General features: G+C 45.7%; 1 protein-coding gene across 2 annotated transcripts in view; it reads right to left on the bottom strand.

Moving 5' to 3' along the window:
- SLAMF1 (signaling lymphocytic activation molecule family member 1) overlaps nt 1-19908 on the bottom strand; it is a 39049-nt gene extending 19141 nt beyond the window's left edge. The window contains exons 1-3 of one of the 2 annotated variants that reach the window (XM_087827675.1): nt 19829-19908; nt 10720-11045; nt 8290-8574 (exon numbers count right to left, since the gene is read on the bottom strand). In XM_087827675.1, coding sequence (XP_087683801.1) covers nt 8290-8574; nt 10720-11045; nt 19829-19908 — 691 coding nt within the window. Of the gene's footprint in view, nt 1-8289; nt 8575-10719; nt 11053-19828 lie in introns of both variants that reach the window. The other variant, XM_016215681.2, reaches the window with a different exon arrangement.
- Nucleotides 19909-22046: the final 2138 nt, after the last annotated feature.

Raw genomic sequence — 22046 nt, 5'->3', positions numbered from 1 at the left:
GCTCTAGTCCTGAAAGAGATTTCCTAAGTCTGCATTTTTCTCCTAGTCTTTAGATACAGACATTACAGGTCCCTAGACTTTCTTAACCTTAAAGGAGCTACAGTGCTTATCTCACCCAACCCACTAATTTTGTGTTGAGAAAACTGAGACTCAGACAAGTGCACCTAGATTCACAGAGGAAGTCGATGGCATTGCTCTGTGAGATGAGACCTAGAGTTTTGGTTTGTGTTTTAGCAGCAGCAGGCTGGGATGCCTGGGGGAACTCCTGAGTCAAAAGCTCTCTGAGGTGCCAACATCCCTTCACCATCTTCCAACCAACACCTGCCCACTCCTGGCCCCCAGGGCCCTGCTCCGGCCTCTGCGCCTGCTGCACCTTCAGCTGCCTACCAGGCCTGCTCAGCCTTGACTTCCAGGCCAATCTTACTTTCTCTGTGCCACTTTACCCGACCCCTCTAGCTCCTATGTTCCCCTTACTTCGCCTCTGCAGCACCTTGGTTTATGTCATGCACCTTAGAACCCGAGTGGTGACATTATCTTTGCTGTGGAGGCAATTTTCAGTGAAAGGCATTTGGAGCCAAACATGAATCAGATTCTGGGTCTGCCACTTCATAGCTCTGCAGCCTCGGATAGGCTGCTCACACTCTCTGGGGCCTCAGTTTCCTCATCTGCAAAACTCTCATAACAAAATTCAGTTCACAGAAATGTTCTAATAAACCCAGAGCAACAACTGGCATTCAGCATGAGGTGAATAAATGTTAAGTCCTTCTACCAGCCTTAATTCCCCAAAGAGCTGCTAGGTCCCTGGAGGCCAGAGAAGTAAAACCTCAATATAACAGACTAATTCGGGCAAGGGCATATCCGTTAAAGCAGAAAGTCCGTTATATAATAAAGTAGGTTTTCCAAATGCGTATGTTAAAAAATTGACAAATCAACGTTGACCTGTTTTCACTTACGTAGACATGTTTGTGTAATTAAAATTAAGTGTGTATGAAAAATCTAATGCGACAGAAAAGTTTTCTATATGTATTTCTGTAATTTTAAATTTATACTGAATAAGTCTGGTAAATTGGCGCATTTACCAGTCACCACGAGTAAACAGATGCACATGGCGGGGGTGTGGCTTAGCCCACCTGGAACAGCGGCCTGCACTCGGCACTGGCACTGGTTCAAACTGCTGCAGGAAGTCACGCCAGGTGACAACAGAACCAATTACCTCCGGAGCTGCAGTGTGACCGCGGGCTAATCATTCACCGAACGTTGCTAGCTAGCAGTGACTCTTGGATTTAAATATGTAGACTATCGCTGTAGATATGTAACATTTATTTTTGTTGGTGAAATTACTATAGTATTTTTTTCCAACTTATGGTTTCCTTGCTAAAATTTGTTAAGAATAATAGTGAATGAATAACAAAACAAAACAAAAAAATCCCTGTTAATTTAATTATAAGCAAATCTTGGTTAAAAGCATTTTAACATTAACAGGGTGTTAATTTTCACAGATGATGTATGGACTGGACACTTTGTCCATTAAATCTGAAGTCTGCAAAATTGAGGGCTTACTGTAATTCTTCTGCAACTCTCTTAGTACTTGGCACATATAGGTACTCGGGAAATTCTTGCTGGTTGATTAAAAACAAGGAGAGGGTTTGGTTTCAAGTCTAGGGGAGTTCCTTTACTGATGTCCAGAGAGGCTTCAGCCCCATCCACTTGTTTGCTTAGGACTTAATTTCCTGACCTGTCCGGCAGGCCCTTGGTGTCCATCTATTTGATACTAGTATCTAATTCTGCTATTTAAACGGAAACGAAATGTCAGGGACTCAGACTCTGCCCTCAGCAATTTGAATGAAGATAGATAAAATGCTATTTTAATTGCTTGTCGTGGTCAAGCTGCCTAAATATCTGTTATTTCTGGCAATAACTTCCTTGTGGTTTTCTAAGTCTTCCCTTCTGCAGCTCCGCATGCTCTAGTCTAAGCTCTTCTGGATGCTAAGCTCAGCGCCTTCATTAGGTTCACACACACACACACACACACACACACACACTCCAAAACCCAAACGAAAACAAAAACCAAAACCCTACACTAAGAATTTTGTGGGTTTGAATCTTCTGCTGTAGCTTTGAAGGGTCACAGGGAGCGGACTCCATTGTGGACCAGGCAGCTTTCCCCCACTGGACAGGCTCAGGCCTTTCCTTTCTCTTTCTATATCTACATCAGCAATGCCTTGCCCCTTTCTTGTACCAAACCATCTAACCGACCTCCATACTCTTGAGGGTGGGGTTAGCCTCACCTAGCATTTATTAAGGTACTATCCCAGCAAACACTGATCTCTTCCAAAGAGGAATTCTAGTAGCAGTTTCTTTAATATGATAATATTTTTCTACCTAATAAGCTACAGAAGTCCCACCTAGACTGTCAATTACTGGAAAATAGACCCCGTACCTTATGCTTTGTTTACATTCTCTGTTCCGCCTGATATAATGTAGGGCAGGGAGCACTCAGTATACATGTGATGAGCTACATTACAATAGAGGCCACAGAAAGGAGCCGGGAGAAGGCTGTCATGCACCTTTTTATTAAGAATTATCAGAGTGCTGAATATAAGAAAGTCCCTGGAAGGATGCAGTGTCACCTCCTGAATGGCCCAGGGCAGAAACAGGAGGGAACAAGCAGTGACCTACTTGGGATGTGCTTGATAATAACCACATCGGACCAGGAGGAAAGTGTGTCTGTGGTGTCAGCACCACCTGCGTTCCCATTTTCAAACCACCGTTTCCTGTGGCAGAAGCTCCAGCTCTCCCTCTTTTTGCTTAGAAATGGAGTGAGGCCTCTCAGGATGTTGATGCTCAGAAATCAGACCAAGGTGGTTCTAGGGTCCACACGTCTCATTCTTCACTCACAAAGAAACCCTATTCAAAATTCCTAAACAGCAGGCCCGGGGCACTCCCTGCACACACCGTCCCTGCCAGCCTCTTGGAGGGAGCTGAGCAGGCCGCCTGAGAGCCCCGGTGCCTGAAGGGTGCTTTGCACGAGCCCCCACCTTTTGCTGCTCTACTCTCCTGGCTGTGACTTAAACATGATAGCTTGGCCTGTAGCCATGCCTCCAAGAAAACGCTGGAGGGCCTTTTGTCAATCTCTGCTCCGCTGCCACAGAAACACAAAAGCTCCCCTCTCTCCTCACATCTCCAAACTGTAATCTTTCAGGGAGATAAAGAAAACAAAAACGAATCTGAGACACAAGTGTAGCTTGCAGTTCGCCCCGGGAGATGCTGAGAGGCTAATGTAACGGTCTGAGAATGCCAGATCCCTTTCCTGCCTTTCATGTGGTTCTGTCAGCAAGGCTGCGTGCACCATGCTCGTCTACTCAAAGAAGTCAGCCATCCTCAAGAGATACCTTCTGGTCGGTGGCAGTTTCCACTCAGAGCTGGGGGTGGGGGGAGGATGCTTACAAACCGTATACTAATTTAAGGTCTGACACCTCCCAAATAGAAATTTTTACAGAATTCACAGCTTTCAGAAAAATCCCTTACACCTGCCTATCCCACCCAGCGTTGCGTTGTGGAGGCCACTAGTTGTACCCCAAGTGCCTTTCCCCCGTTCTTCCAGGGACAAGTCTTGCCTAGTCACACGGCTGCCCAGCTGAGGACTACATTTCTCAGCTTCCCTTCTAGCAGGTGTGGCCATGTGACAAGGCTCTGGGGTCCACCCTTCCACCGCTGTTGTCATGGTTGCTGGATCGGGAATAACGTGAAGGACCTGCCCCTGTGCGTGAGACACCTAGGTGACCCTGTAACCATGAGGGCTGTCTGTTTGAAGAAATGGCCTTGGGAGAAAGGGAGAGCCCTGGGAGCTCACTGGCAGGTGTCACCTTTTTCTTCCACTGCACTAACCTTAGGCTTGCTGAGCCAGCTTTTTGCCAACCTACAGAAAAGGGTCATCTTATCAAGATGAGCTTCCAGGGGCATTTCCTTCCAGTTGAATTAGTTAAGGTTTTGTTATTTGCGTTCGCGTAGACGGAGCTGTGTCAGAACACAGTCATGAAGGACGGCAGCGGGCCACACCCGCCCAGGCTGACCCACATCCACATGCTTTGTGTGGCGCCGAGAGTGCTTTGCGGCACCCCAGGGGTTGGACTTTGCAATAAAGACACTTCATAATGAGTGACATTAAGAAGTTTCTTACTGTAAAACACTGAGATGGCAACTGGAATAGGATGAATATACGACTGAGCGCCTGGACAAATGTCTTTGGGAAAAAAGATTCCGAGGAACAAATATGTTCTCTGCAGTTTGGTTTGAGTGCGGACATTACATCACATTTGGTCTCATCACACTATTAACCACTTTCAGTTTTTCAGTAATAAAAGTGGGAAATGCCTTAAAATTACTGTACTCATTATAGACGGTGAAGTGACCCTCACACCCCCTCGCTTCTTCCCAGGCCTGAAGTCTTGGGTACACTGGCCGGCTCTGGCTCAGGCCGCGTCCCGCCTTGCGGGGCTACTGCAGCAAGGCCCCTCCCCCATAACAAACATCTCTTTCTTTCCCCCTTCCCTGACCCGTCTCCTCTCCACACCACCGAATTTTCCCTCTGGAAGGCAAAGCTGATCAGGTTGCTCCTCTCTATCTAAAACTCTTTACTAGTTCCCACCCCTTACAGGGTAATTCAGAACAAGACCCAGCTGTATCTGCTTTCCCTTCTGCCTGAAACATCTTTCTTTTATCTGCTTGGGTAATTTCTATTTATTTTTCAACACCCAATTTACCACATCCCCTGTGGTGCTCTTTCTGTTTCCCTGAGACAGCACCAATCATTCCCTCCTCTTTGTTACCTTGCACAAACCTCTGTTTTGCACCTATCACACTACACAGTCTAGGATGAGTTACTTACAGAACTATCTCCTTCCTTAAGGGGAAAAAAAATGCACCTAGCACAATGTTGGAACATAGTAGTTGGAACAATAAATGTTTTGTCAAACTAAGCACAGTATTTTTAAGAATTAGTAGTATTCATTTGCAAACACAATATTTTAAGAATCAGTAGTATTAATTTGCAAACCAATGAATTAATAAAACTTTTTTTGGTATTAGTCAACCTGGTACGTTGGGAACAGCATTCCACAAACCAGATGTGGGAGCTGGTTTTGACATGCTGTGCTGTAGTTTCCCATCCCTAAAGGCAGGGGAGGGGACCTCTACTTCTGTTATGGGTTGAGTTGTGTTTCCCCAAAAGCGCACATGGTGACAATCTTAAAATGTGACTTTATTTGGAGATATAGTCTTTACAGAAGTAATCAAGTTAAAATGATGTCATTAAGATGGTGTTATGTGCTGAACTGTGTCCCCTAAATCTTGTATGTTGAAGCCCTAGCCCCCAGTACCTCAGAATGTGACTGTATTTGGAGACAGGGTCTTGAAAGAGGCGATTAAGTTCAGATGAGGTTATTAGGGTGGGCCCTAATGCAATCTTACAGTGTTCTTATAATAAGAGGAATCTGGACATGCAGAGAGAGACCGGGGATGTGCAAGCACAGAGGAAAGGCCATGGGAAGGCAAAGCAAGAAGGTGGCCATCTGGGATCCAAGAAGAGGGGCCTCAGGAAAAATCAACCTTGCTGACACCTTGGTCTTGGACTTCTAGCCTCTAGAATTATGAGAAAATAAATTTCTGTTATTTAGGCCCCCCAGTCTGTGATATTTAGCTATAGCAGCGCTAGAAACCTAATTGCAGGTGAGTCCTAATCCAATATGACTAACGTCCTTATAAGAAGGGGAAATTAGAACAGAGACATGCATGGAAGTAAGATAGGGTACAGAGGCATAGCAGACAGCCAGCTACAAGCCGAGCAGAGAGCTCTGCAATGGATCCTTCCCAAAGGCCCTCGGGAGCAACCAACTGTGCCAACACCTTCATCTCGGACTTCCAGCCTCTAGAACTGTGAGACCACGCATTCTGACACGTAAGTCACCAGTCTGTGGTACATTGTTACGGCAGCCCTAGCAAACTAATACACCTTCACCTTTGTAACCCTTTCTTAGCATTTATTATTAATGTACGTACCGGCTGGATTAGAATATCAACTCTAGAAACACCTTCACTAGCTCACCCTTTACATTTTACAGATGATAAAACAGAGCCTAAGAAAGTGAAATGCTGCACCGTGCTGGGTAGTTCTCAACGGCTGAGCTGGGGTCCTGCAGGGTTTCTTCATGGCACCCTGTTTCTGCTACGCCTATCTCTCCATAGCTTCTGGGAGCCTGCTTCAAACTCAATAACTCTGGTTCAGCTAAGTGCATACTTGGTCCTCAAAGCAGCTTAGATGGGTAAGAGCATCTTCACGTTTCTTTGGAGGGCCCTGAGTCAAGTGCCCAAGCAAAAGCTTCATGGCCTGCCAAGACTTTGGGATGCACTAAAGAAACTCCTGTTAAACCGCACTGAGAGCGTGAAGACAGTTCTCCCTCTCTTTTGAGACAGGCCAGGGTAAGACATTGGGTGCCCTGCCTTAACTCTGAGAGGGCTGCTGTGATCAAGGTTAAGAGCCACTGCTTCCTCAGCCCCAAGGGAAAAAACAACAACACATTTTTACTGTGATTTATAAAGCATTGTAAGTGTGTGATCTCTTCCACTAGTACCTATGAGGATCCCAGGGTCAGACAAGGTCAGACAGCTCAGCTCTGTCACTTGCCCTGTGTGATCTTTTTACATTTTATTTCCCCATCCATAAAGTGGGGATGCTAACACTCCTTGGTTGCTGTAAGGATCTCGTGAGATGCTACGTAACTGGCGTAAACAATGGAGACCTGTCAGTTATTATTTTTGAGAAAGAATCTAAGTCTTAGGTTTGTAAGTATCTTTGTAAGTAAAAAGGGCAGGATTGGATCTAGGACCTCTGGAGCCACGTTCTGTAAACTCTACACTATGCAACATCACTTCCTTGGTCCCACCGGCACAATCTGAATGACTGTGGGCAGGGAGAGAGGTCTGAACTGGGGGACAGCCTCTGAATGGAGTTTGGGTGCAGGACGGGCAAGCAGCCAGTAGGTGGACAGATGATGAACTCTGCCACGAATGGCTGGGGAGGTTCACCGAGGAGCTCTCAGATGCAGAATGGAGGCCAGGTGGGATTTTCCCAGCAGTTCATCTGGGAAATCCTCAGGGGAGCCTCTAACTGGAGATGCTATGTGAAGGGCATAAGCTGGCTGGCTTTCCCTGTCCCCCCATCCCTGGTCATCTGGATATTTTTCCATATAAACACCAAGTCTGCTGTGGGCAGGAGTCTCCTTGGAGACTCCCAGTGGGTGCACAGAGGAGAATGTTAGGGCCAGTACTCTGCCTTGCAAAGCCAGCACCCTGGTCCTCTGTCCCTGAGACAGGGACACAAAATATGTTGGAGAAAAGAGCCAGTGTTTCCAGCTTCAAGTGGTTAGGGGGGCCTACTTAATCAGCCCTCCATTCCTTTTGAAAACAAGATAATGGTGCATTTCTTTCTAGTGAAAGGGCAGTCAGAAGATCTTCTAGTGAAAGAGAAGGCAGACTCTACCATTTATAAGTTGAAGAAATTTGAGAAAGTTCGTTAAATAACGTGAGCTTCAAGTTTCTCTGCAAAATGAGGATGATGCCGACAAGGTTACGGTGAGGATCAGAGAGATTGTATAATTGAAAGTGCTTTGTCAATAATAAAGTGCTGTACCATTTCTCTCTATTCCCAGACTCCCCAGCCCAGGTCTTAGAGAGCTGACTCCCTGGGTCCTCTCACCTGCTGTGGGCTCCACAGTCAATTCCATAAAAGTGGCCCTTCATTATATCCCGCTTTTCATTATTGAGCAAATGTTTGATGTCTTATCTTTACAACACATTGCTGGAGAACAGATCACATGTCATAGCTATTCCTAGTCTCCTACAGCCCAGGAGACCACTCAATACTTACTGATGGCGTAGAGCTCTCCCACCATTAGCGGAACAGGGATGTGGGAGTCAGTGCCTGCCCCCCGCACCCCCTCCCCCAGCCACCCCGCTGACTGGAGCCCAAGCAAGAGGAGAGAAGGTGAGACCTGGGCTCTGGGTCTGCCTCCATCATCTTATTGGTTTCATCACCTGTGAACTGAGCGTAATAATGCCACCCTGGTCATTATGAGTAGAGAGCACTCCCTGAATACACATGGGAGGCCTTTCTAAACTATAGAGAAAATGCAGTGCTGCTACCGAGGTAAGGCCATGGCTATAAGAGCAGAGTGATTGGTCCAGGTGAGACTGAGCCCATATCATTAACGTGGCACACAAGCCACCACTCACCTGGGGAATGGGACCTGCATCTAGACCACGGGATGAAGGTCTGGGAACGGTTGCTGATGGGGTTGGTCGCTGTGCAGCTGTAGATGTCGTCAGCATGCTGAGGGCCAAGGGTGAGGGACAGGAGGTGGGAGCCATTTGCTGTACTCAGTGACTGGATGCCTGCCTCCTTGCTCCAGCTGTAAGCCACGTGGTCCCCCTTCTCCACCACGCAGGCCAGCATCAAGCTGCAGCTTCCATTCTTCTGAGTTGAGTTCAACACCTTAATTTCTGGAGTGGAGACCCCCTCTGTCATGAGGGGGAGAAAGGGAGCCATCACTGACATGAACCCCTTGGAATTCTGACTTGGCCTTTTTGTTAGAAGAAAATGCAGCCTAGTGGCACTTTCCCTCCCAGTGGGATTTCTTTCTAATAGCGACCTACTGCTCTGTACCATCCCTCTCTCCTCACTTACTCCTTTCCAAGACTCCCTTGCGATAAAATAGAGAAGAAAAAAGTCTTTTAGTTCCCTCCTACCAACACTGTTAGGGATCCCCTTGCCTTCCCTGATGTCCCTGATCTAGGCTGTTCTCCTGTATTCTATCTGTGGAGTTTGCTGTCAACAAATCCCTCATAGGTTTAATTGTCATTGGCTAAAGTGTCACCTCCGAGACCTAAAAGAATGACTTTAAAAAAAATTCTTTTTAATCCTCACTAGAGGATATTTTTTCCATTGCTTTTCAGATAGATAGATAGATAGATAGAGAGAGAGAGAGAGAGAGAGAGAGAGAGAGAGAGAAACATCAATGTGAGAGAGACACATCGATTGGTTGCCTCCTGCACTCACCCCAACTGGGGCCAGGGATTGAGCCTGCAACCGACGTATGTGCCCTTGATTGGAATTGAACCCGAGACCCTTCAGTCTTCGGGCTGATGCTCTAACCACTGAGCAAAACCCACTAGGGCAAAAATTACTTTTTAATGGTAGAATTTTATCCCATGTGCGTGCGTGCATATGTGTGTCCAGTGCTTTAAAATGTCTGAAGCAGGGATAGCCACAGGCCTTACTGATTTATCTTACTCTAATGCCATAAAATTGGCAAGGGAAAGGAATAGGTTTTATTTATTTAGCAACTACTATAGGACAGGCACAATGCTGGAATTTTACATTCTTTAATCTTCTTAAAAACTTTAACAATTACAACCCTAGTTATAATTATCCCCATTTTATAGATTAGGAAGCTGAGTCCCAGAGAAGTGGAGTAGCTTACATAATGTCACTCATTTTATAGGCAGCCAAGCTGAGATCTGAACCTAGGTCTGTCTGACTCAAAAATCCAGCCTCTTCCTTTGACAAGAAGAATACCATGGTTGCAGAGATCATATTTTCCAAGGTCAGAATTTGATCACAAAATGTGACAAGATGTCACAAAGGCAGTGTAAACTGTTCTGGAATATGCATAATGCAGTCTCCATGCTCATGGCAGCCTGTGCCAGGACCAGCATGAGAGTGATCAGGACTCTCTGGTACCTGCTGGAGGGCTGGAGGAAAGGGAATTCTAGGGGCAGGGGAAGGGTGGGGAGAGTATTGCTGTCCACCCTGTAGGTGCCTGAGGAATTTCAAAGAAATGCTGAGGAGTGAGTGGGGCTCCCTGTCCCTGTCCTATCCTCAGAGATAAGGAAGCCACTGTGAAGAAGCAGGACAGCCCACATAGCGGTCAGGATCCCTGGGAGATCAAGGGAACCCCTGATCCTAACAGATACAAACTGGGTGCCTTCAAGAGGGACTGGCGTTAAAAAGGCTCAATAAAGCACTGGCCTTGGATTCAGGTGAACCTAGGCCCTAGTTTAATTCTGCAGCTAAGTGACTTTATAACCAGAGCCTTTGCTTAAATGAGAAAAAGTTGTCTCTTCCCCCAGGAAGCTGCAATGCTACCCCGGGACGAGGGGCTTGGAGAGCGGCCCGTGGGCTGTTTCAGTTCTCCTCCCAGGACCCCTTCTGCAGTGAACCACCCACACAGATGTGTGAAAGTCTGTACAGCCACTTCTCTGGATTTCAGGCCTCCTCTGTGAAAGAGAGGTGCGGATTGATCAGTGGTATTCAAGCTTTTAAAAATCAGAAAAAAACACACCTTTTTCCCCAACAAAATCTTATTTGCAAATCAAGACTCTCGGGCTCCAGGCTCTCTAGCCCACAGGCAGCTGTGCTCATTTCCTTTGGGAAAGTGAGGTAAAGGTGACTAATGCTAATCAGCTACCACCGATGTATGATTTGGACAAAAAAGATCTGTGAACCTCTAACACTCCCTCCTAGAGCGCAGTTTAAATACCCCCAGACTAGGTGATCTTTCAAGCTGCTCCCACTTCTGAATACTCTTGGCTTCCGTGAGAGGCCTTAGTTCTTAGGCAAGGGACCGCCTTGGCCCTGCGGTGTGGAGAAGTGACCGTCATTACCATAGAGCTTCAGCTGCAGGCAAAAGTGCTGGACTGAATCATTTCCCTCCAGGGTCATATGGTACCAGCCCTCATTCTCCTTTTTGCTTTCCAAGATCCCCAGGTTTTCCAGATCGAACGTGTAGCCATCTTCCAAATAGTGCGCAGAGCCCCCTTCTGGCAGATCATGAGACACAATTTTCTTTTTCGACCAGTCCCGCGGTGATTTTGCCTTTGTGATGACGATGCGGATGCTCTTGTTCACGCTCTTGCTTATCCTTTCGGGTGTCAGGGGCAGCAGCACGTTGCTTCCCAACTGCCCAAGGATTGTTGGGCAATTTATCAAGCTCTCGCCTGTGGGAGGAAGGAGAAGGCAGTCCCTCATTATGGGGGCCTTTGACTGTCACGTGGTGGTCAGGATCCCTGGGAATTCAAGGGAACCCCTGACCCAAATAGATACAAACCCGGTGCCTTCAAGAAGGGCTGGCATTAAAAAGGCTCAATAAAGCACTGGCCTTGGGTTCAGATAAACCTAGGTTCTAGTTTAATTCTGCAGCTAAGGGACTTTATAACCAGAGCCTTTGCTTAAATGAGAAAAAGTTGCCTCTTCCCCCAGGAAGATACAGCGCTATGCCGGGGCTTGGGGCATGGAGAGAGGTGCCTGGGCCAGGAATGACAGACCAGAGGCTCCCCCTCTTCCTCTTGGGCCATCCCAGGACTTAGCGGTCGATAAGGACTGTCATGAGGGCCCTACTGCATTCTCAATATTCCAATGGAAAATTTAAAGTTACTTACTATAGAGCTGTATAGATTAACTAGGGCACTGGGTTTCTTTGACCTGGTATGGAATTCTATCAATTGAGATTTATAGTTAAGGCACCTAAGACATAGAGAAGTTAAATGACTTCCTCAAAGTCACAGAACTAGTAACTGAGCCAGAATCCAGGCCTGCTAATTCCTCAACCAGACTTCTCACCGTCTGCTGTGAAGGTTGGAGAGCAACTGAAAGTGATTCTGAGTTCGTGAGCCCAGGAGATCAAGGTACAAGAACATAATTCTAGACAATGAGGAAAGAGACAAGTCTAAGGAATGTGGAATCAGGGAGGTTTTGATTCCAGTGTTCAAACTGTGGGATTCTAGCCTTTCAAAAACCCGTAAGATAGTTAATCATGTTGAGGATGAGAAATTATTTTCTTTTTCTTTTTTCAAAATAGCAGAGCCATCCTTGCCAGTGTTGCTCAGTGGTTAGACCCTCCTCCCACTGGAGGGTCGTAGGCTACATTCCCAGTCAAGGGCACATACCGGGTTGCAGGTTCGATCCCTGGCCTCGTCAGGGAACATGTGAGAGGCAACCTATCGAAGTGTCTCTCTCGCATCGATGTTTCTCTCTCTCTCTCTCTCTCTCTCTCTCTCTCTCTCTGTCTGCCTCCCTCCCTTCTACTCTCTCTGAAAAAAAAAAAAAAATCAATGGAAAAAATATCCTTCAATAAGGATTAACAACTGTAAAAAATGAAAAACCTTTCAAACCAATGTAAGAGATCCTACTACTGACTATTTACACTTCCTCTCTCCTCAAACCCAAGACCTAGCTGATGGCTGTTTCCCATTTCACTGACTAAGCAGAAGAAACAGAGAGAGAGCTTCCATTAGTGATCACCACCGAATCAGCCTGTCTACTTGGACGGGCCGTCCCTGCTCCCATTTAAGGCTCGCTTCTCCCTTCGTGGAGCCTCACCTACTTCAAGGCTTTGCTCCTACAACAGCCCCACCCCTTACGTCATCAGCTTGCTTATGGTTTGATGCGTTGTGGGTTATTTCCACTAACGCACAGCATACTAACATGTAATCTTGTTCATCTTAAAAAGTCCTCCCCTGATCCCAGGTCTGTCCCCAGCCACCTCCCCATTTCTCTGTTTATCATGATCACAAAGTCCTTTAATATGTGTTTCTATTTTCTGTCTCCGTCTCCTAACCCATTTTTTCTTGTACCCACTCCAAACAGGCATTCCTCCCTCCTGCTTGCTGGAATCACTCTTGTCAAGGTGACTGTATATTCCATGATACCAAATCGATTCTCCATCCCCACCTTGCTGACTCAGGAGCACCGGACGTAGTACGTCACTCCCTCTTTGACGAAGCACTGTCTTTATTTGGCCCCTGGAACACCATACCCTCCTGACTTTCTTTCTATTTTATTGGCTGCTCCTTCTCAGTGTTCTTGACTGGGACCTTCTGCTCTTAAAAACCTCTAAGTATTGGAGCATCCCAGGACTCATACTCAGACCTCTTCTCCTTCCCAGCCACACTCATCCAGTTGCACAGTTCAACGTATTTCTGACATGCTTGCAGAGATGCGTCTCTCACCCAAGCCCTTCACTGTGCTCCTCAGTATCTGGATGTCTAAAGGGCATCTCTAACTTAGCAAATGAACTTTTGATTCCATAACCCCTTCTTCAAACAACTTCACAATTCCCTCAAGTTCTCAGGCCAAAATGCTGGAATCATCCTTCACTCCTTTGTTTCTCATGCTCCACATTCAGTCTATCAGCAATTCCTGTTGGCTCTGCCTTCAAAATATGGTTGGCACCCCAGCAATTCAGACCTCAACCGTTTCTAACACCATTATCATGGGCCTGGGCACTGCCATTGTCTTCCGACTAATCTGCATCCATACAACGGACAGGGTAATCTTTTAACACTATGTCCAATTTTGTTTCTACTGCTTTTAAACTTCCAGGGCTTTCTAGCACCCGTAGAATAAAAATCTATAGTCCTTGTTTTGGCTTCAAAGACTGAAAAACCCAGCCTTTGGCACTGCTCCAACTCCATCTCCATCCCTCCCTCTCTGCTCTCTGCACTATGGAAATACTGACTCTGGCTATTTCTTTTCTTTTATATATATATATCTTTATTGATTTCAGAGAGAGGAAGGGAGAGGGAGAGAGAGAGTCAGAAACATCAGTGATGAGAGAGTCATTGATCGAGCCCGCAACCCGGGCATGTGCCCTGACCGGGAATTGAACCCCGATCGCCTGGATCCCAGGTCGACGCTCAACCACTGAGCCACGCCCGGCCGGGCTCTGGCTGTTTCTTTACTCAAGAATATTTCCACTTTGGGACTTTTGCACCACCACTTCTCTCCTTCTCTCCCCCCCCCCCCCTGGAAATTCTTCTTTTCTATAGCTGGATAGCTCATTCCCTCACTTTATTTTAGGTTTCTGCTAAAAAATGATCTTCTCTGTGAGGCCTGCTCTGACCGTCCTCCCTAAAATAGCACTAAAATAGCATCCCCTTCTGGTACTTATCGCTGTTCTAAGTATTGCTCTATATCAACTCTGAAAACAGAATGCTCTCCTTGTTGCTTAATTGATGTTATATTGTACATTTGTTTTTATTTTTGTCTTCCCCACTAGAATGCAAACTCCTCAAGAGGAAGAATTTTATTTGGTTCCTTGTTTTGTCCCTAGGACTTACAACAGTGGCTGGCCCTTAGTAGGCTTTTAATAAGTATCTGTTCAATTTATGAATGCCAAAAGCCATATTACCTAACTAAAATGTCTCTTATTTAGCTTTGCCCAATATATAACCGATCTTAATAATGTAACCATAAGCTAATGTTCACAAAAGAAGGAACCCATGACTCAGAGCGAGCATAGATTGTTCTAGTTGATAAGAAAGTCAGAAGAGAAAAATAAAGCTGCTTAAGTAATACAGCCACCTAGAAAAGACAAAATTAACTTATGATTAAGATAGTTATTGGAGAATTGGGACAAACTGGACAAAATGTCCTTGATACCAAAATATCTTGAAATCTTAATGCTGTCCAGTAAAGGGCCCAGCTAGTATCAGACAGGAGATGCAGAGACTGGGGGGAAAAGAAAGCCATCTACCTGGGCTTACGTCAGGTTAGAGTAGCTGAGACTCAGAATTATTAAGGAAAGGTGAGAAAGGCAGATAGGCATTTGTTTTTAAAAAATATTGCTAATATATCAACTCTGAAAACAGAATGCTGTCCTTGTTGCTTAACTGATCAGATGAGGAATGCTGGTGCTGGTGTTGGTGTTTTTACAAAGATAATTTGGGAAGCATGTTGCAACCACACTAGTGAATGTGCCTGACTGTCCAGATAACATGGCAGGCACAGTACCCAAGAGAGTAGCCTCTTGCATCCTGAACTCAAACTTCTGCATATAAAAGGATGGCAGAAAATTAGAATCATATATGCAAGAGGAAATGCCCTGTGGTGCAAGAGCCCCCCTGAAATTGTGCACAAAAAGTTGTGCAGATAAGCACATGGACATTTTTTTGGGAACACGTCCATAAATGTCATCTCTCAAAGGGGTCTGAGGTTCAAAACAAGATTAAAAATCACTATCACAATCACATTGTCTCTATTTTTAGGCCAGTTTTGATATAGAGAGGAAAAAAATGGAAATAATTCCCGCTCTCACACCATAACCCTCTCCGCTTCCATGCATCTCCCATGTGCCCCCACCCCCACCTAACCCAACACCCCTGCACCACGTTTGCATTAAAAACTCAGAATTGGTGAAGAGTGGGGAGAAGAGGGGACATAGGATGAGAAATGGAGTAAAAAAAAAAAAAATCAAAGAAAAAAAATCAAAGGAAGAAAGTAGGAGGGGAGAGAGGAAAGGAAAAGAGGGGGCAGGTGAGAAAGAGGCTGAGCGCCCTGCGCACACCCAGTCATGGGAAACGGAATGAAACTCGGCCAGGGAGAGACCCTCCACCCCCCAGCCACGTAAGAACCATGAGGCAGCAACTCCGCGGTGAGTGGCTGGGGGATTGAAAGCATCACCACCTAAGCATGAGTGGAAAGTAAGTGGGGACTTGAAAGAGGTTCGTGAACCCTTCCAGTGGCGTCCCTGCTCCTGAAACGTGCTGCGTCTGACGAGTGTGTTCCGGTGTGTCTGTGATTCAGTCACTCCTGTTTACTAAAAGGTCTGGAAGGAACGTTTGCAGCCGTTAGCACCAACTCACTTTCCTTCAGGGGTAATTCCACTTAGAAAGGAGGGTGAATCACACGGGCCATGGACAGTTTCCTGAAATCAGTAGCATGTAGCCAACCCTTCCACAGGATGGGATTCTACCTGCCGACAGCGGTGCTCCCCCTCCCACCACCAGGTAGTTCACATGTGCCGCAGGGTCCCGCTACAGCCCTTCAGGGAGAGAAGAGGCCTCACAGTTCTTACGGCAAATCTAGGGCCAGAAAGAAAGGATACTGGTCTAAGGCTGCTTTGAATTTATTTTATTTTATTTTATATATATCTTTATTGATTTCAGAGAGAGGAAGGAAGAGGGAGAGAGAAACATCAATGATGAGAGTCATTGATCGGCTGCCTCCTGCACTCCCCTGACTGGGAATCGAGCCTGCAACCCGGGCATGTGCCCTGACTGGGGATCGAACCCTGATCTCCTCGATCCTAGGCCGATGCTCAACCGCTGAGCCACAGCCGACTGGGCCTAAGGCTGCTTTTTAAACTGCAGCCCGGCCAGCCATCCTCCTGTTCCCATTCCTCGATGCTGCTGGGTCTTTCTATCTCAGAGAACTAGTACTCACCATTCCCCAGCCTGAAAGCCTGTTACCGCCCTTTCCTTGCCTGGCTGGCTCCCCTCACCCTGCAGGCCTCTGCCCCTGCCACTGACCCCAGGTTTTCCTGCCGCATGCTTTCAGTGCACCCTACATCTCTCCTTCACAACATTTATCATGCTTTCAACTGTGGTTCAATGCCTGTCATCTTCACTCAGTGATAAGCTTCCAAGAATAGGGACTGTGACTGTTGTGTTCACTGCCGTAATCCTCATACTCGCCGGGGACATAGTACGAACTCAATAAACCCTTGGAGCCCAAGAGAATGAAGCAACTGAAGGAGACAAATGAATGGATAAATGACCAAATGATAGCACAGAGTCTAAGTTCCCCTCTCTCCAAAATCAGAATATCTTCTGCTTCATCTTTATAACACCCCTAGGAGATATAACATGGGGAGAAATGATGAGGGCCCTTCTCCCCACTTGCCAGGTGAGGAGACAGAAGGGCCTTAGCTATAAACTTAGGTTTTCAGGTACAACAGACCATTTGCCATTTTCTCTGAACACGCACAACGCTTCGCTTCTACATTTGGGCCTCATCTAGAGTACTCTTTTCAAGAGCCATAAAAATCCAACTGACCAGATAGATATATTTGGAAGGGCAGGAAGAAACTGATAATAGTAGTTGCCTCCAGCGAGGGGTAGGGAAGGGAGATTTGTCCCCATTTTGTACCGTTTCGTATTGTTGAAGCTTTATAAAGGTGTGTATGATACTCTTTCAATAAGCAAGCTAGTTAACAAAAATATTAAATGAAAAACTTACACGATGGAAGAAGTTTCTGTCCACTTTCCAAATGGTAGATCAAATACGTCCATATGCTCTCTACTTTCTTCTATGAGTTTATCAACTTCTCTCATCTTTTGAAAATTCTTATACTTCGATTCATTTCAATTCAATTAAAATCAATTCATAAGCTTCAATTATAGATAGCACATTATGACTTTTACCGTGGGACCTGGATACACATTTTAACATTTCCCCTGCCTCCCTAAACATAAGCTAGTCCATTTTTATTCATTGAGGCTTCTGGAGTCAGGCCGTGTGACCACAGAGAAACTGTGCTAAACGACTCTGAGCCTCTCTCCTTTCCCCTTTTATAAAGTTATAATGGTAGCAATAATTAAAACATATCTCTTAAGGTTGGCCTGAGAATTAGATGAGTAATACGCATGAAGCACTCAGCACAGTGCCTGGCATGTGGTAAGTATGCTGTACATTCTGTCTTTACTTACTCAACAGCCATTTGTGGAAGAGCTCTCACACTGTGTCAGATGCTGGGCAGGGGCTGTGTTCATTCTGTTCCCTGCACACCCCTCACAGTGCCTGCCACATCGCGTGTCCCAATTACATAGCTGCTGAATGGGATGGCCCAAGGTCAATCTATGATAAAAGAAATAGCCCTGATGCTTTGATTTCCAGCCCAGCACTGGAGACAGAGATGGTGGTGGCATTATTAAAGCTTCTGAGAAATAAAAGTGCCCAGATCTGCATCTTGAGATAAAACAAGCCCAAGTCTATTATATACACATGGTTGGGACAAGTCTAGAACCCACACACTTACTTGTCCCTCACTTCTCCCCATGTGTGCAAAGGAGGTGGAGAGGACCTACATGAAGGAATAAAAAATACCATTTGGGTAGGTTCATCAGTGGTAACAAATGTGCCACTCTGGTGGGGGACGCTGATAATCAGGGAGGCTGCGCATGTGTGGGGGTAGGTAGGAGGACATCTGTTCTTTCCCCTCAATTTTTCTGTGAACCCAAAACTACTCTAAAAATAAAGTCTATTTTTAAAAAGTTCCATTGGGGAAGTGGAGAACTCACTTTATTGAGGGCAGGGGCACGTGAACTTTTTGATTTTTACAATTCTGACTGGAATTGGAAGATGAGCTGAGTGGAAATGGGAAGGGCAGAGGGTACTGATTTTATAAGAATTGGGCTCCTTGGTTGGGTAAATCTGTCATGGCTGACCTGTCCCAATTGCAAAACACTTCTGCCTGGGTTTTATTGGGGTTTCACAAAATGATGTGCATTTAAAAAGAAAAACACTGTAAAATTTTGGCATATATTTCAGAGAAGACAGAATGGCAGGAAGGGAGCCGCTGCCGATTGGGCAGACACGCCCTGTGGGGCCGGGCTGGGACCCGCTAGCTAGTGGCCTCCACAGTCCTCAGGGGAGCAGCTGTCAGCAGCACCCGGGACGCCACAGGCCAGGAGACAAGCAAGCGCCAAGAGGAAAGAGTCCAGCACACTGTTCAACCCACCACTCCCGACAGCCACTGAGAAGTATTCTAGAAATGGAGGAGTCAAAAGTAGGGTGCACCAGGAAGTCCTGGCTCTCCCTGTGATGGCTTCAAGTGGTTCAGCTTGGCTTTCTGAGCCTTGCGCTTAGTGACTCCTCTCCCAGACACTGGGCAGAAGAGCCATGGGTCTGCCTGATTCCGAGGGAAAGTGGGCCCAGGAAGGGTCTTTCCACCTGGGAGTCTGGCAAAAGACAGGTCATGTGCAGACCCTCAGATATCCTTAGCGTATCTCTGGGATTTTCCTGGAAAAGTCCATAATGGGCTTACGTCTTGAAAACCCCAAGCACAAGACACCTGGAGCCTCAGGATCCCCTTTTCCCCCCGCTGCAGTCCCCAAAACACACACCCCCCCAGGCTGCCTCCCACACTCTAACCAAAGTCTCAAGGCGTTTAAGCTGAAATAAGACTCTCGCCCCAATTACCCAGTAAACCCAAAGTTCACTTCTTGCGTGACTTTTTCTTTCTCAAATACCTTTTTCACAGCCATGATCCTACCAGAGAACATCAGGTTGCCTTCGGGAGACGAGAAAGACAGGAGCAGAGGCCAGCTCCAAATGCTCTGTTGTGCTTCTGCCCTATGCTCAAGCTGCCTGACCCTGAAGGCTCCCGTTTGCATTTCCCACTTACCGCAACTAGCCCTGGGCTCCAGAAATCTTAGCCTTTCCCCTTTTGCTGCCTTGGAACTTCCTCTTCCAGGAAAGTAGCCACCAGAACAGCCACTCTGTGGCCACTCTCTGTTCTTAACTGAATGCCTGGGCTTTTTCACTTCTACCCTCTCTTTCACTTACAGACCTTGTCGTTGGACCATGTTTCTGATCCCCTTCCAAGGCAAGGGTATGGGGAGTCATTTTCTCCCAGAGCTCCATCTCCCCATCCCAGTCTCTTAGCCTGGGTCTTTGCCAGAAGGAGATCCACACAAAAGCAACCACTCAACCAGGACTGACTGGAGCCTGTCACCCTGAGAGGCTGGTCTAGAAGGTGACCTGTGCCTTTGGCTCACAGTTCCTGGTTTCCTTGGAAATGAGGATCGGTGGGGCTGTTCCTTGGAACCCAGGGGCACAGGAACTCACAATGTTCCTTCCTCTTTGAAAGAGGCAGGCGAAACTCAGAGTCAGTCCCTAAGGAACCGGTAGCTGAACCACAGCCCCTAGCCCCTGCGTCTTCTGTCACTCCACGGCAAGTAATCACAGGACTCAAACCCTCAAACACACGAACACTCACCTGTTCCACAGCTCCATTCAAAAGCCAGGGAGAAAAACAGCAGGAAATTCACCGGGAGAAGCCCCTTGGGATCCATCAGCTGTGAAGAGAAGGAAGGGAGCTTGGAGAGGAGCCCGGCAGGTTGTCTTAAAGGAAACAGCAGAGGCAAACTCTATCAGGCAGTCCTGCGTCTGCTGTCTAGTTTATGCATCAGGAACCAGCAGGCTTCCTGTCTTACGGGACTTTTTGTGTCTTGAGAATTGCTCATCTCCTTTCAGGCCTTAAATCACTTTGAGCTTCCCAAGAAGTTCGAGTCAGGCGCTTAGACCACTAGAGCCGGGAAGGGAGCTGGGTGTGTGGTCATGTTGGCAAAACCCCTTCCGTGGGCAGAAATGTGCTCCCCTTGTTAGCTGTCTCCAGGAAAGGGGCACCAAGTTATCTGGGCAGCTCTATCCGGTAACTTGTCTTAGAGTTCAAAGAAAGGGTGAAGTTTCGTCAGATCGCTGACAAATTTGAATTAGGTCAAAGTGGAACTTGGATGACTGAACTTTAATGAATTAATGGACCTCTTATTTCTCATTTGTTCCATAATTTCAAAGAACACCTCTCCATGCAGTCAGGTCCTGGTGCCAAAATCACAGAGAGATGGGTGGGCAAGTGCAGGTCAGTTGTAAGAAACCCAGCTTTCCTGCTGGAGACAATGTGGTAGGATTTGGTGAGCTCTGTGGTGTGTTTGGAGGGACCGCTTTTATTTTCGAGCTTGTGTCCAAAATATTTTTGAGGAGAAGGGACTAGAATTAACAGAAAAAGGACCATGTGCTTTTCCACGAGTTATGATATTAAAATGAAACACTGGAAAGATGTTATTACTGTGGTATGTGCCCTTGGCCGGAATGGAACCCAGGACCCTTCAGCCCTCAGGCTGGTGCTCTAACCACTGAGAAAAATTGGCTGGGGCTCACACAGAGACTTTAAAAGACCAGACTAGTGTTTTTTAAGTCCATTTTAACAGGTCAAGCTCACTCTCCAATGGGCCTCCCTAAGGAGATCAGGGTAATAAGATAAATAAAGACTTTCTTAGACAAAAACTGAGAGAATTTGTTGCCAGTAGTTCTGACTTGCAAGAAATGTTAAAAGTTCTTTAGGGAGAAGGCAAATAATATGTCAGAAACTCAGATCTATATAAACAAAAGAAAAGCATCAGAGAAGGAATAAGTGAAGGTAAAATAAAAACTTTTATTTATCTTACTCTTAATTGATCTAACAGATAACACATTGTTTAAAATAATAGCAATAATGTATTCAATTATGTGTGCTTATGTAATATCTTATGTATATATACATATGCTTATATGTGTTTGTATGTAAGTGAAATATATGGCAGTATAAAAAACAAGAGGGAAGAATTAGAATTTTTTTCCCTGTAAATTACTCACACTACCGATGAAGCAGTAAGTGAGCTTGAATTAGTTATAAATGTGTATTGCAAAATCGAAGTCAACTACTAAAAATAGAAAAAAAGATGTATAACTGATTTACTAAGAAAGGAGACAAAATAAAATTATATAAAGTGCTCAACTAAAATCACTAAAGGCAGGAAAAGAGTTGAGGGCAATAATAGCAACAAAGAGCAAGGTTAACAAACAGAAAATAGTAACAAATATGATAAATATTAATTCAACTATATCAATAATTGCTTTGAATATCAATGGTCTAAATGAACCAACTAAAAGACAGAGATTGTTAAGAGTGGATTAAAAACAAGACTCAACCATATGTTATCAACAAGAAACCCACTTTAAGTGTAAAGACACATAGATGAAAAGTAAATGGATGGAGAAAGAAAAAACATGCGAGCACCAATCAAAAGAAAGCAAAGTAGCTATATTAATTTCAGACAGAGCAGACATCAAAGCAAGGGAAGTTATCAGAGAAAAAGAGGGACCGTACACTATAACAAAGGAATCAGTTCTCCAGGAAGACATAATAATCCTTAACATGTATGTGCCTAACAACAGAGCTTCAAATATGTGAGGCAAAACCTGATAGAACTGTAAGGAGAAGTTGATAAATCCACTATTAAAACTCATGATTTCAACACCCCTCTATCAGAAATGGACAGATCCAACAGGCAGAAAATTAGTGAGGACAGAGTGGAGCTCAACGCCACCACCAACCAACTGGGTATAATGAACATCTATCTATAAACTACTTCATCCAACAATAGCAAAATAC

The sequence above is a fragment of the Miniopterus natalensis genome, chromosome 19 (assembly GCF_054644295.1).
Source record: "Miniopterus natalensis isolate mMinNat1 chromosome 19, mMinNat1.hap1, whole genome shotgun sequence".
In the NCBI taxonomy this organism is placed as follows: Eukaryota; Metazoa; Chordata; class Mammalia; order Chiroptera; family Miniopteridae; genus Miniopterus; species Miniopterus natalensis.
This window is presented reverse-complemented; position numbering and strand designations above follow the sequence as displayed.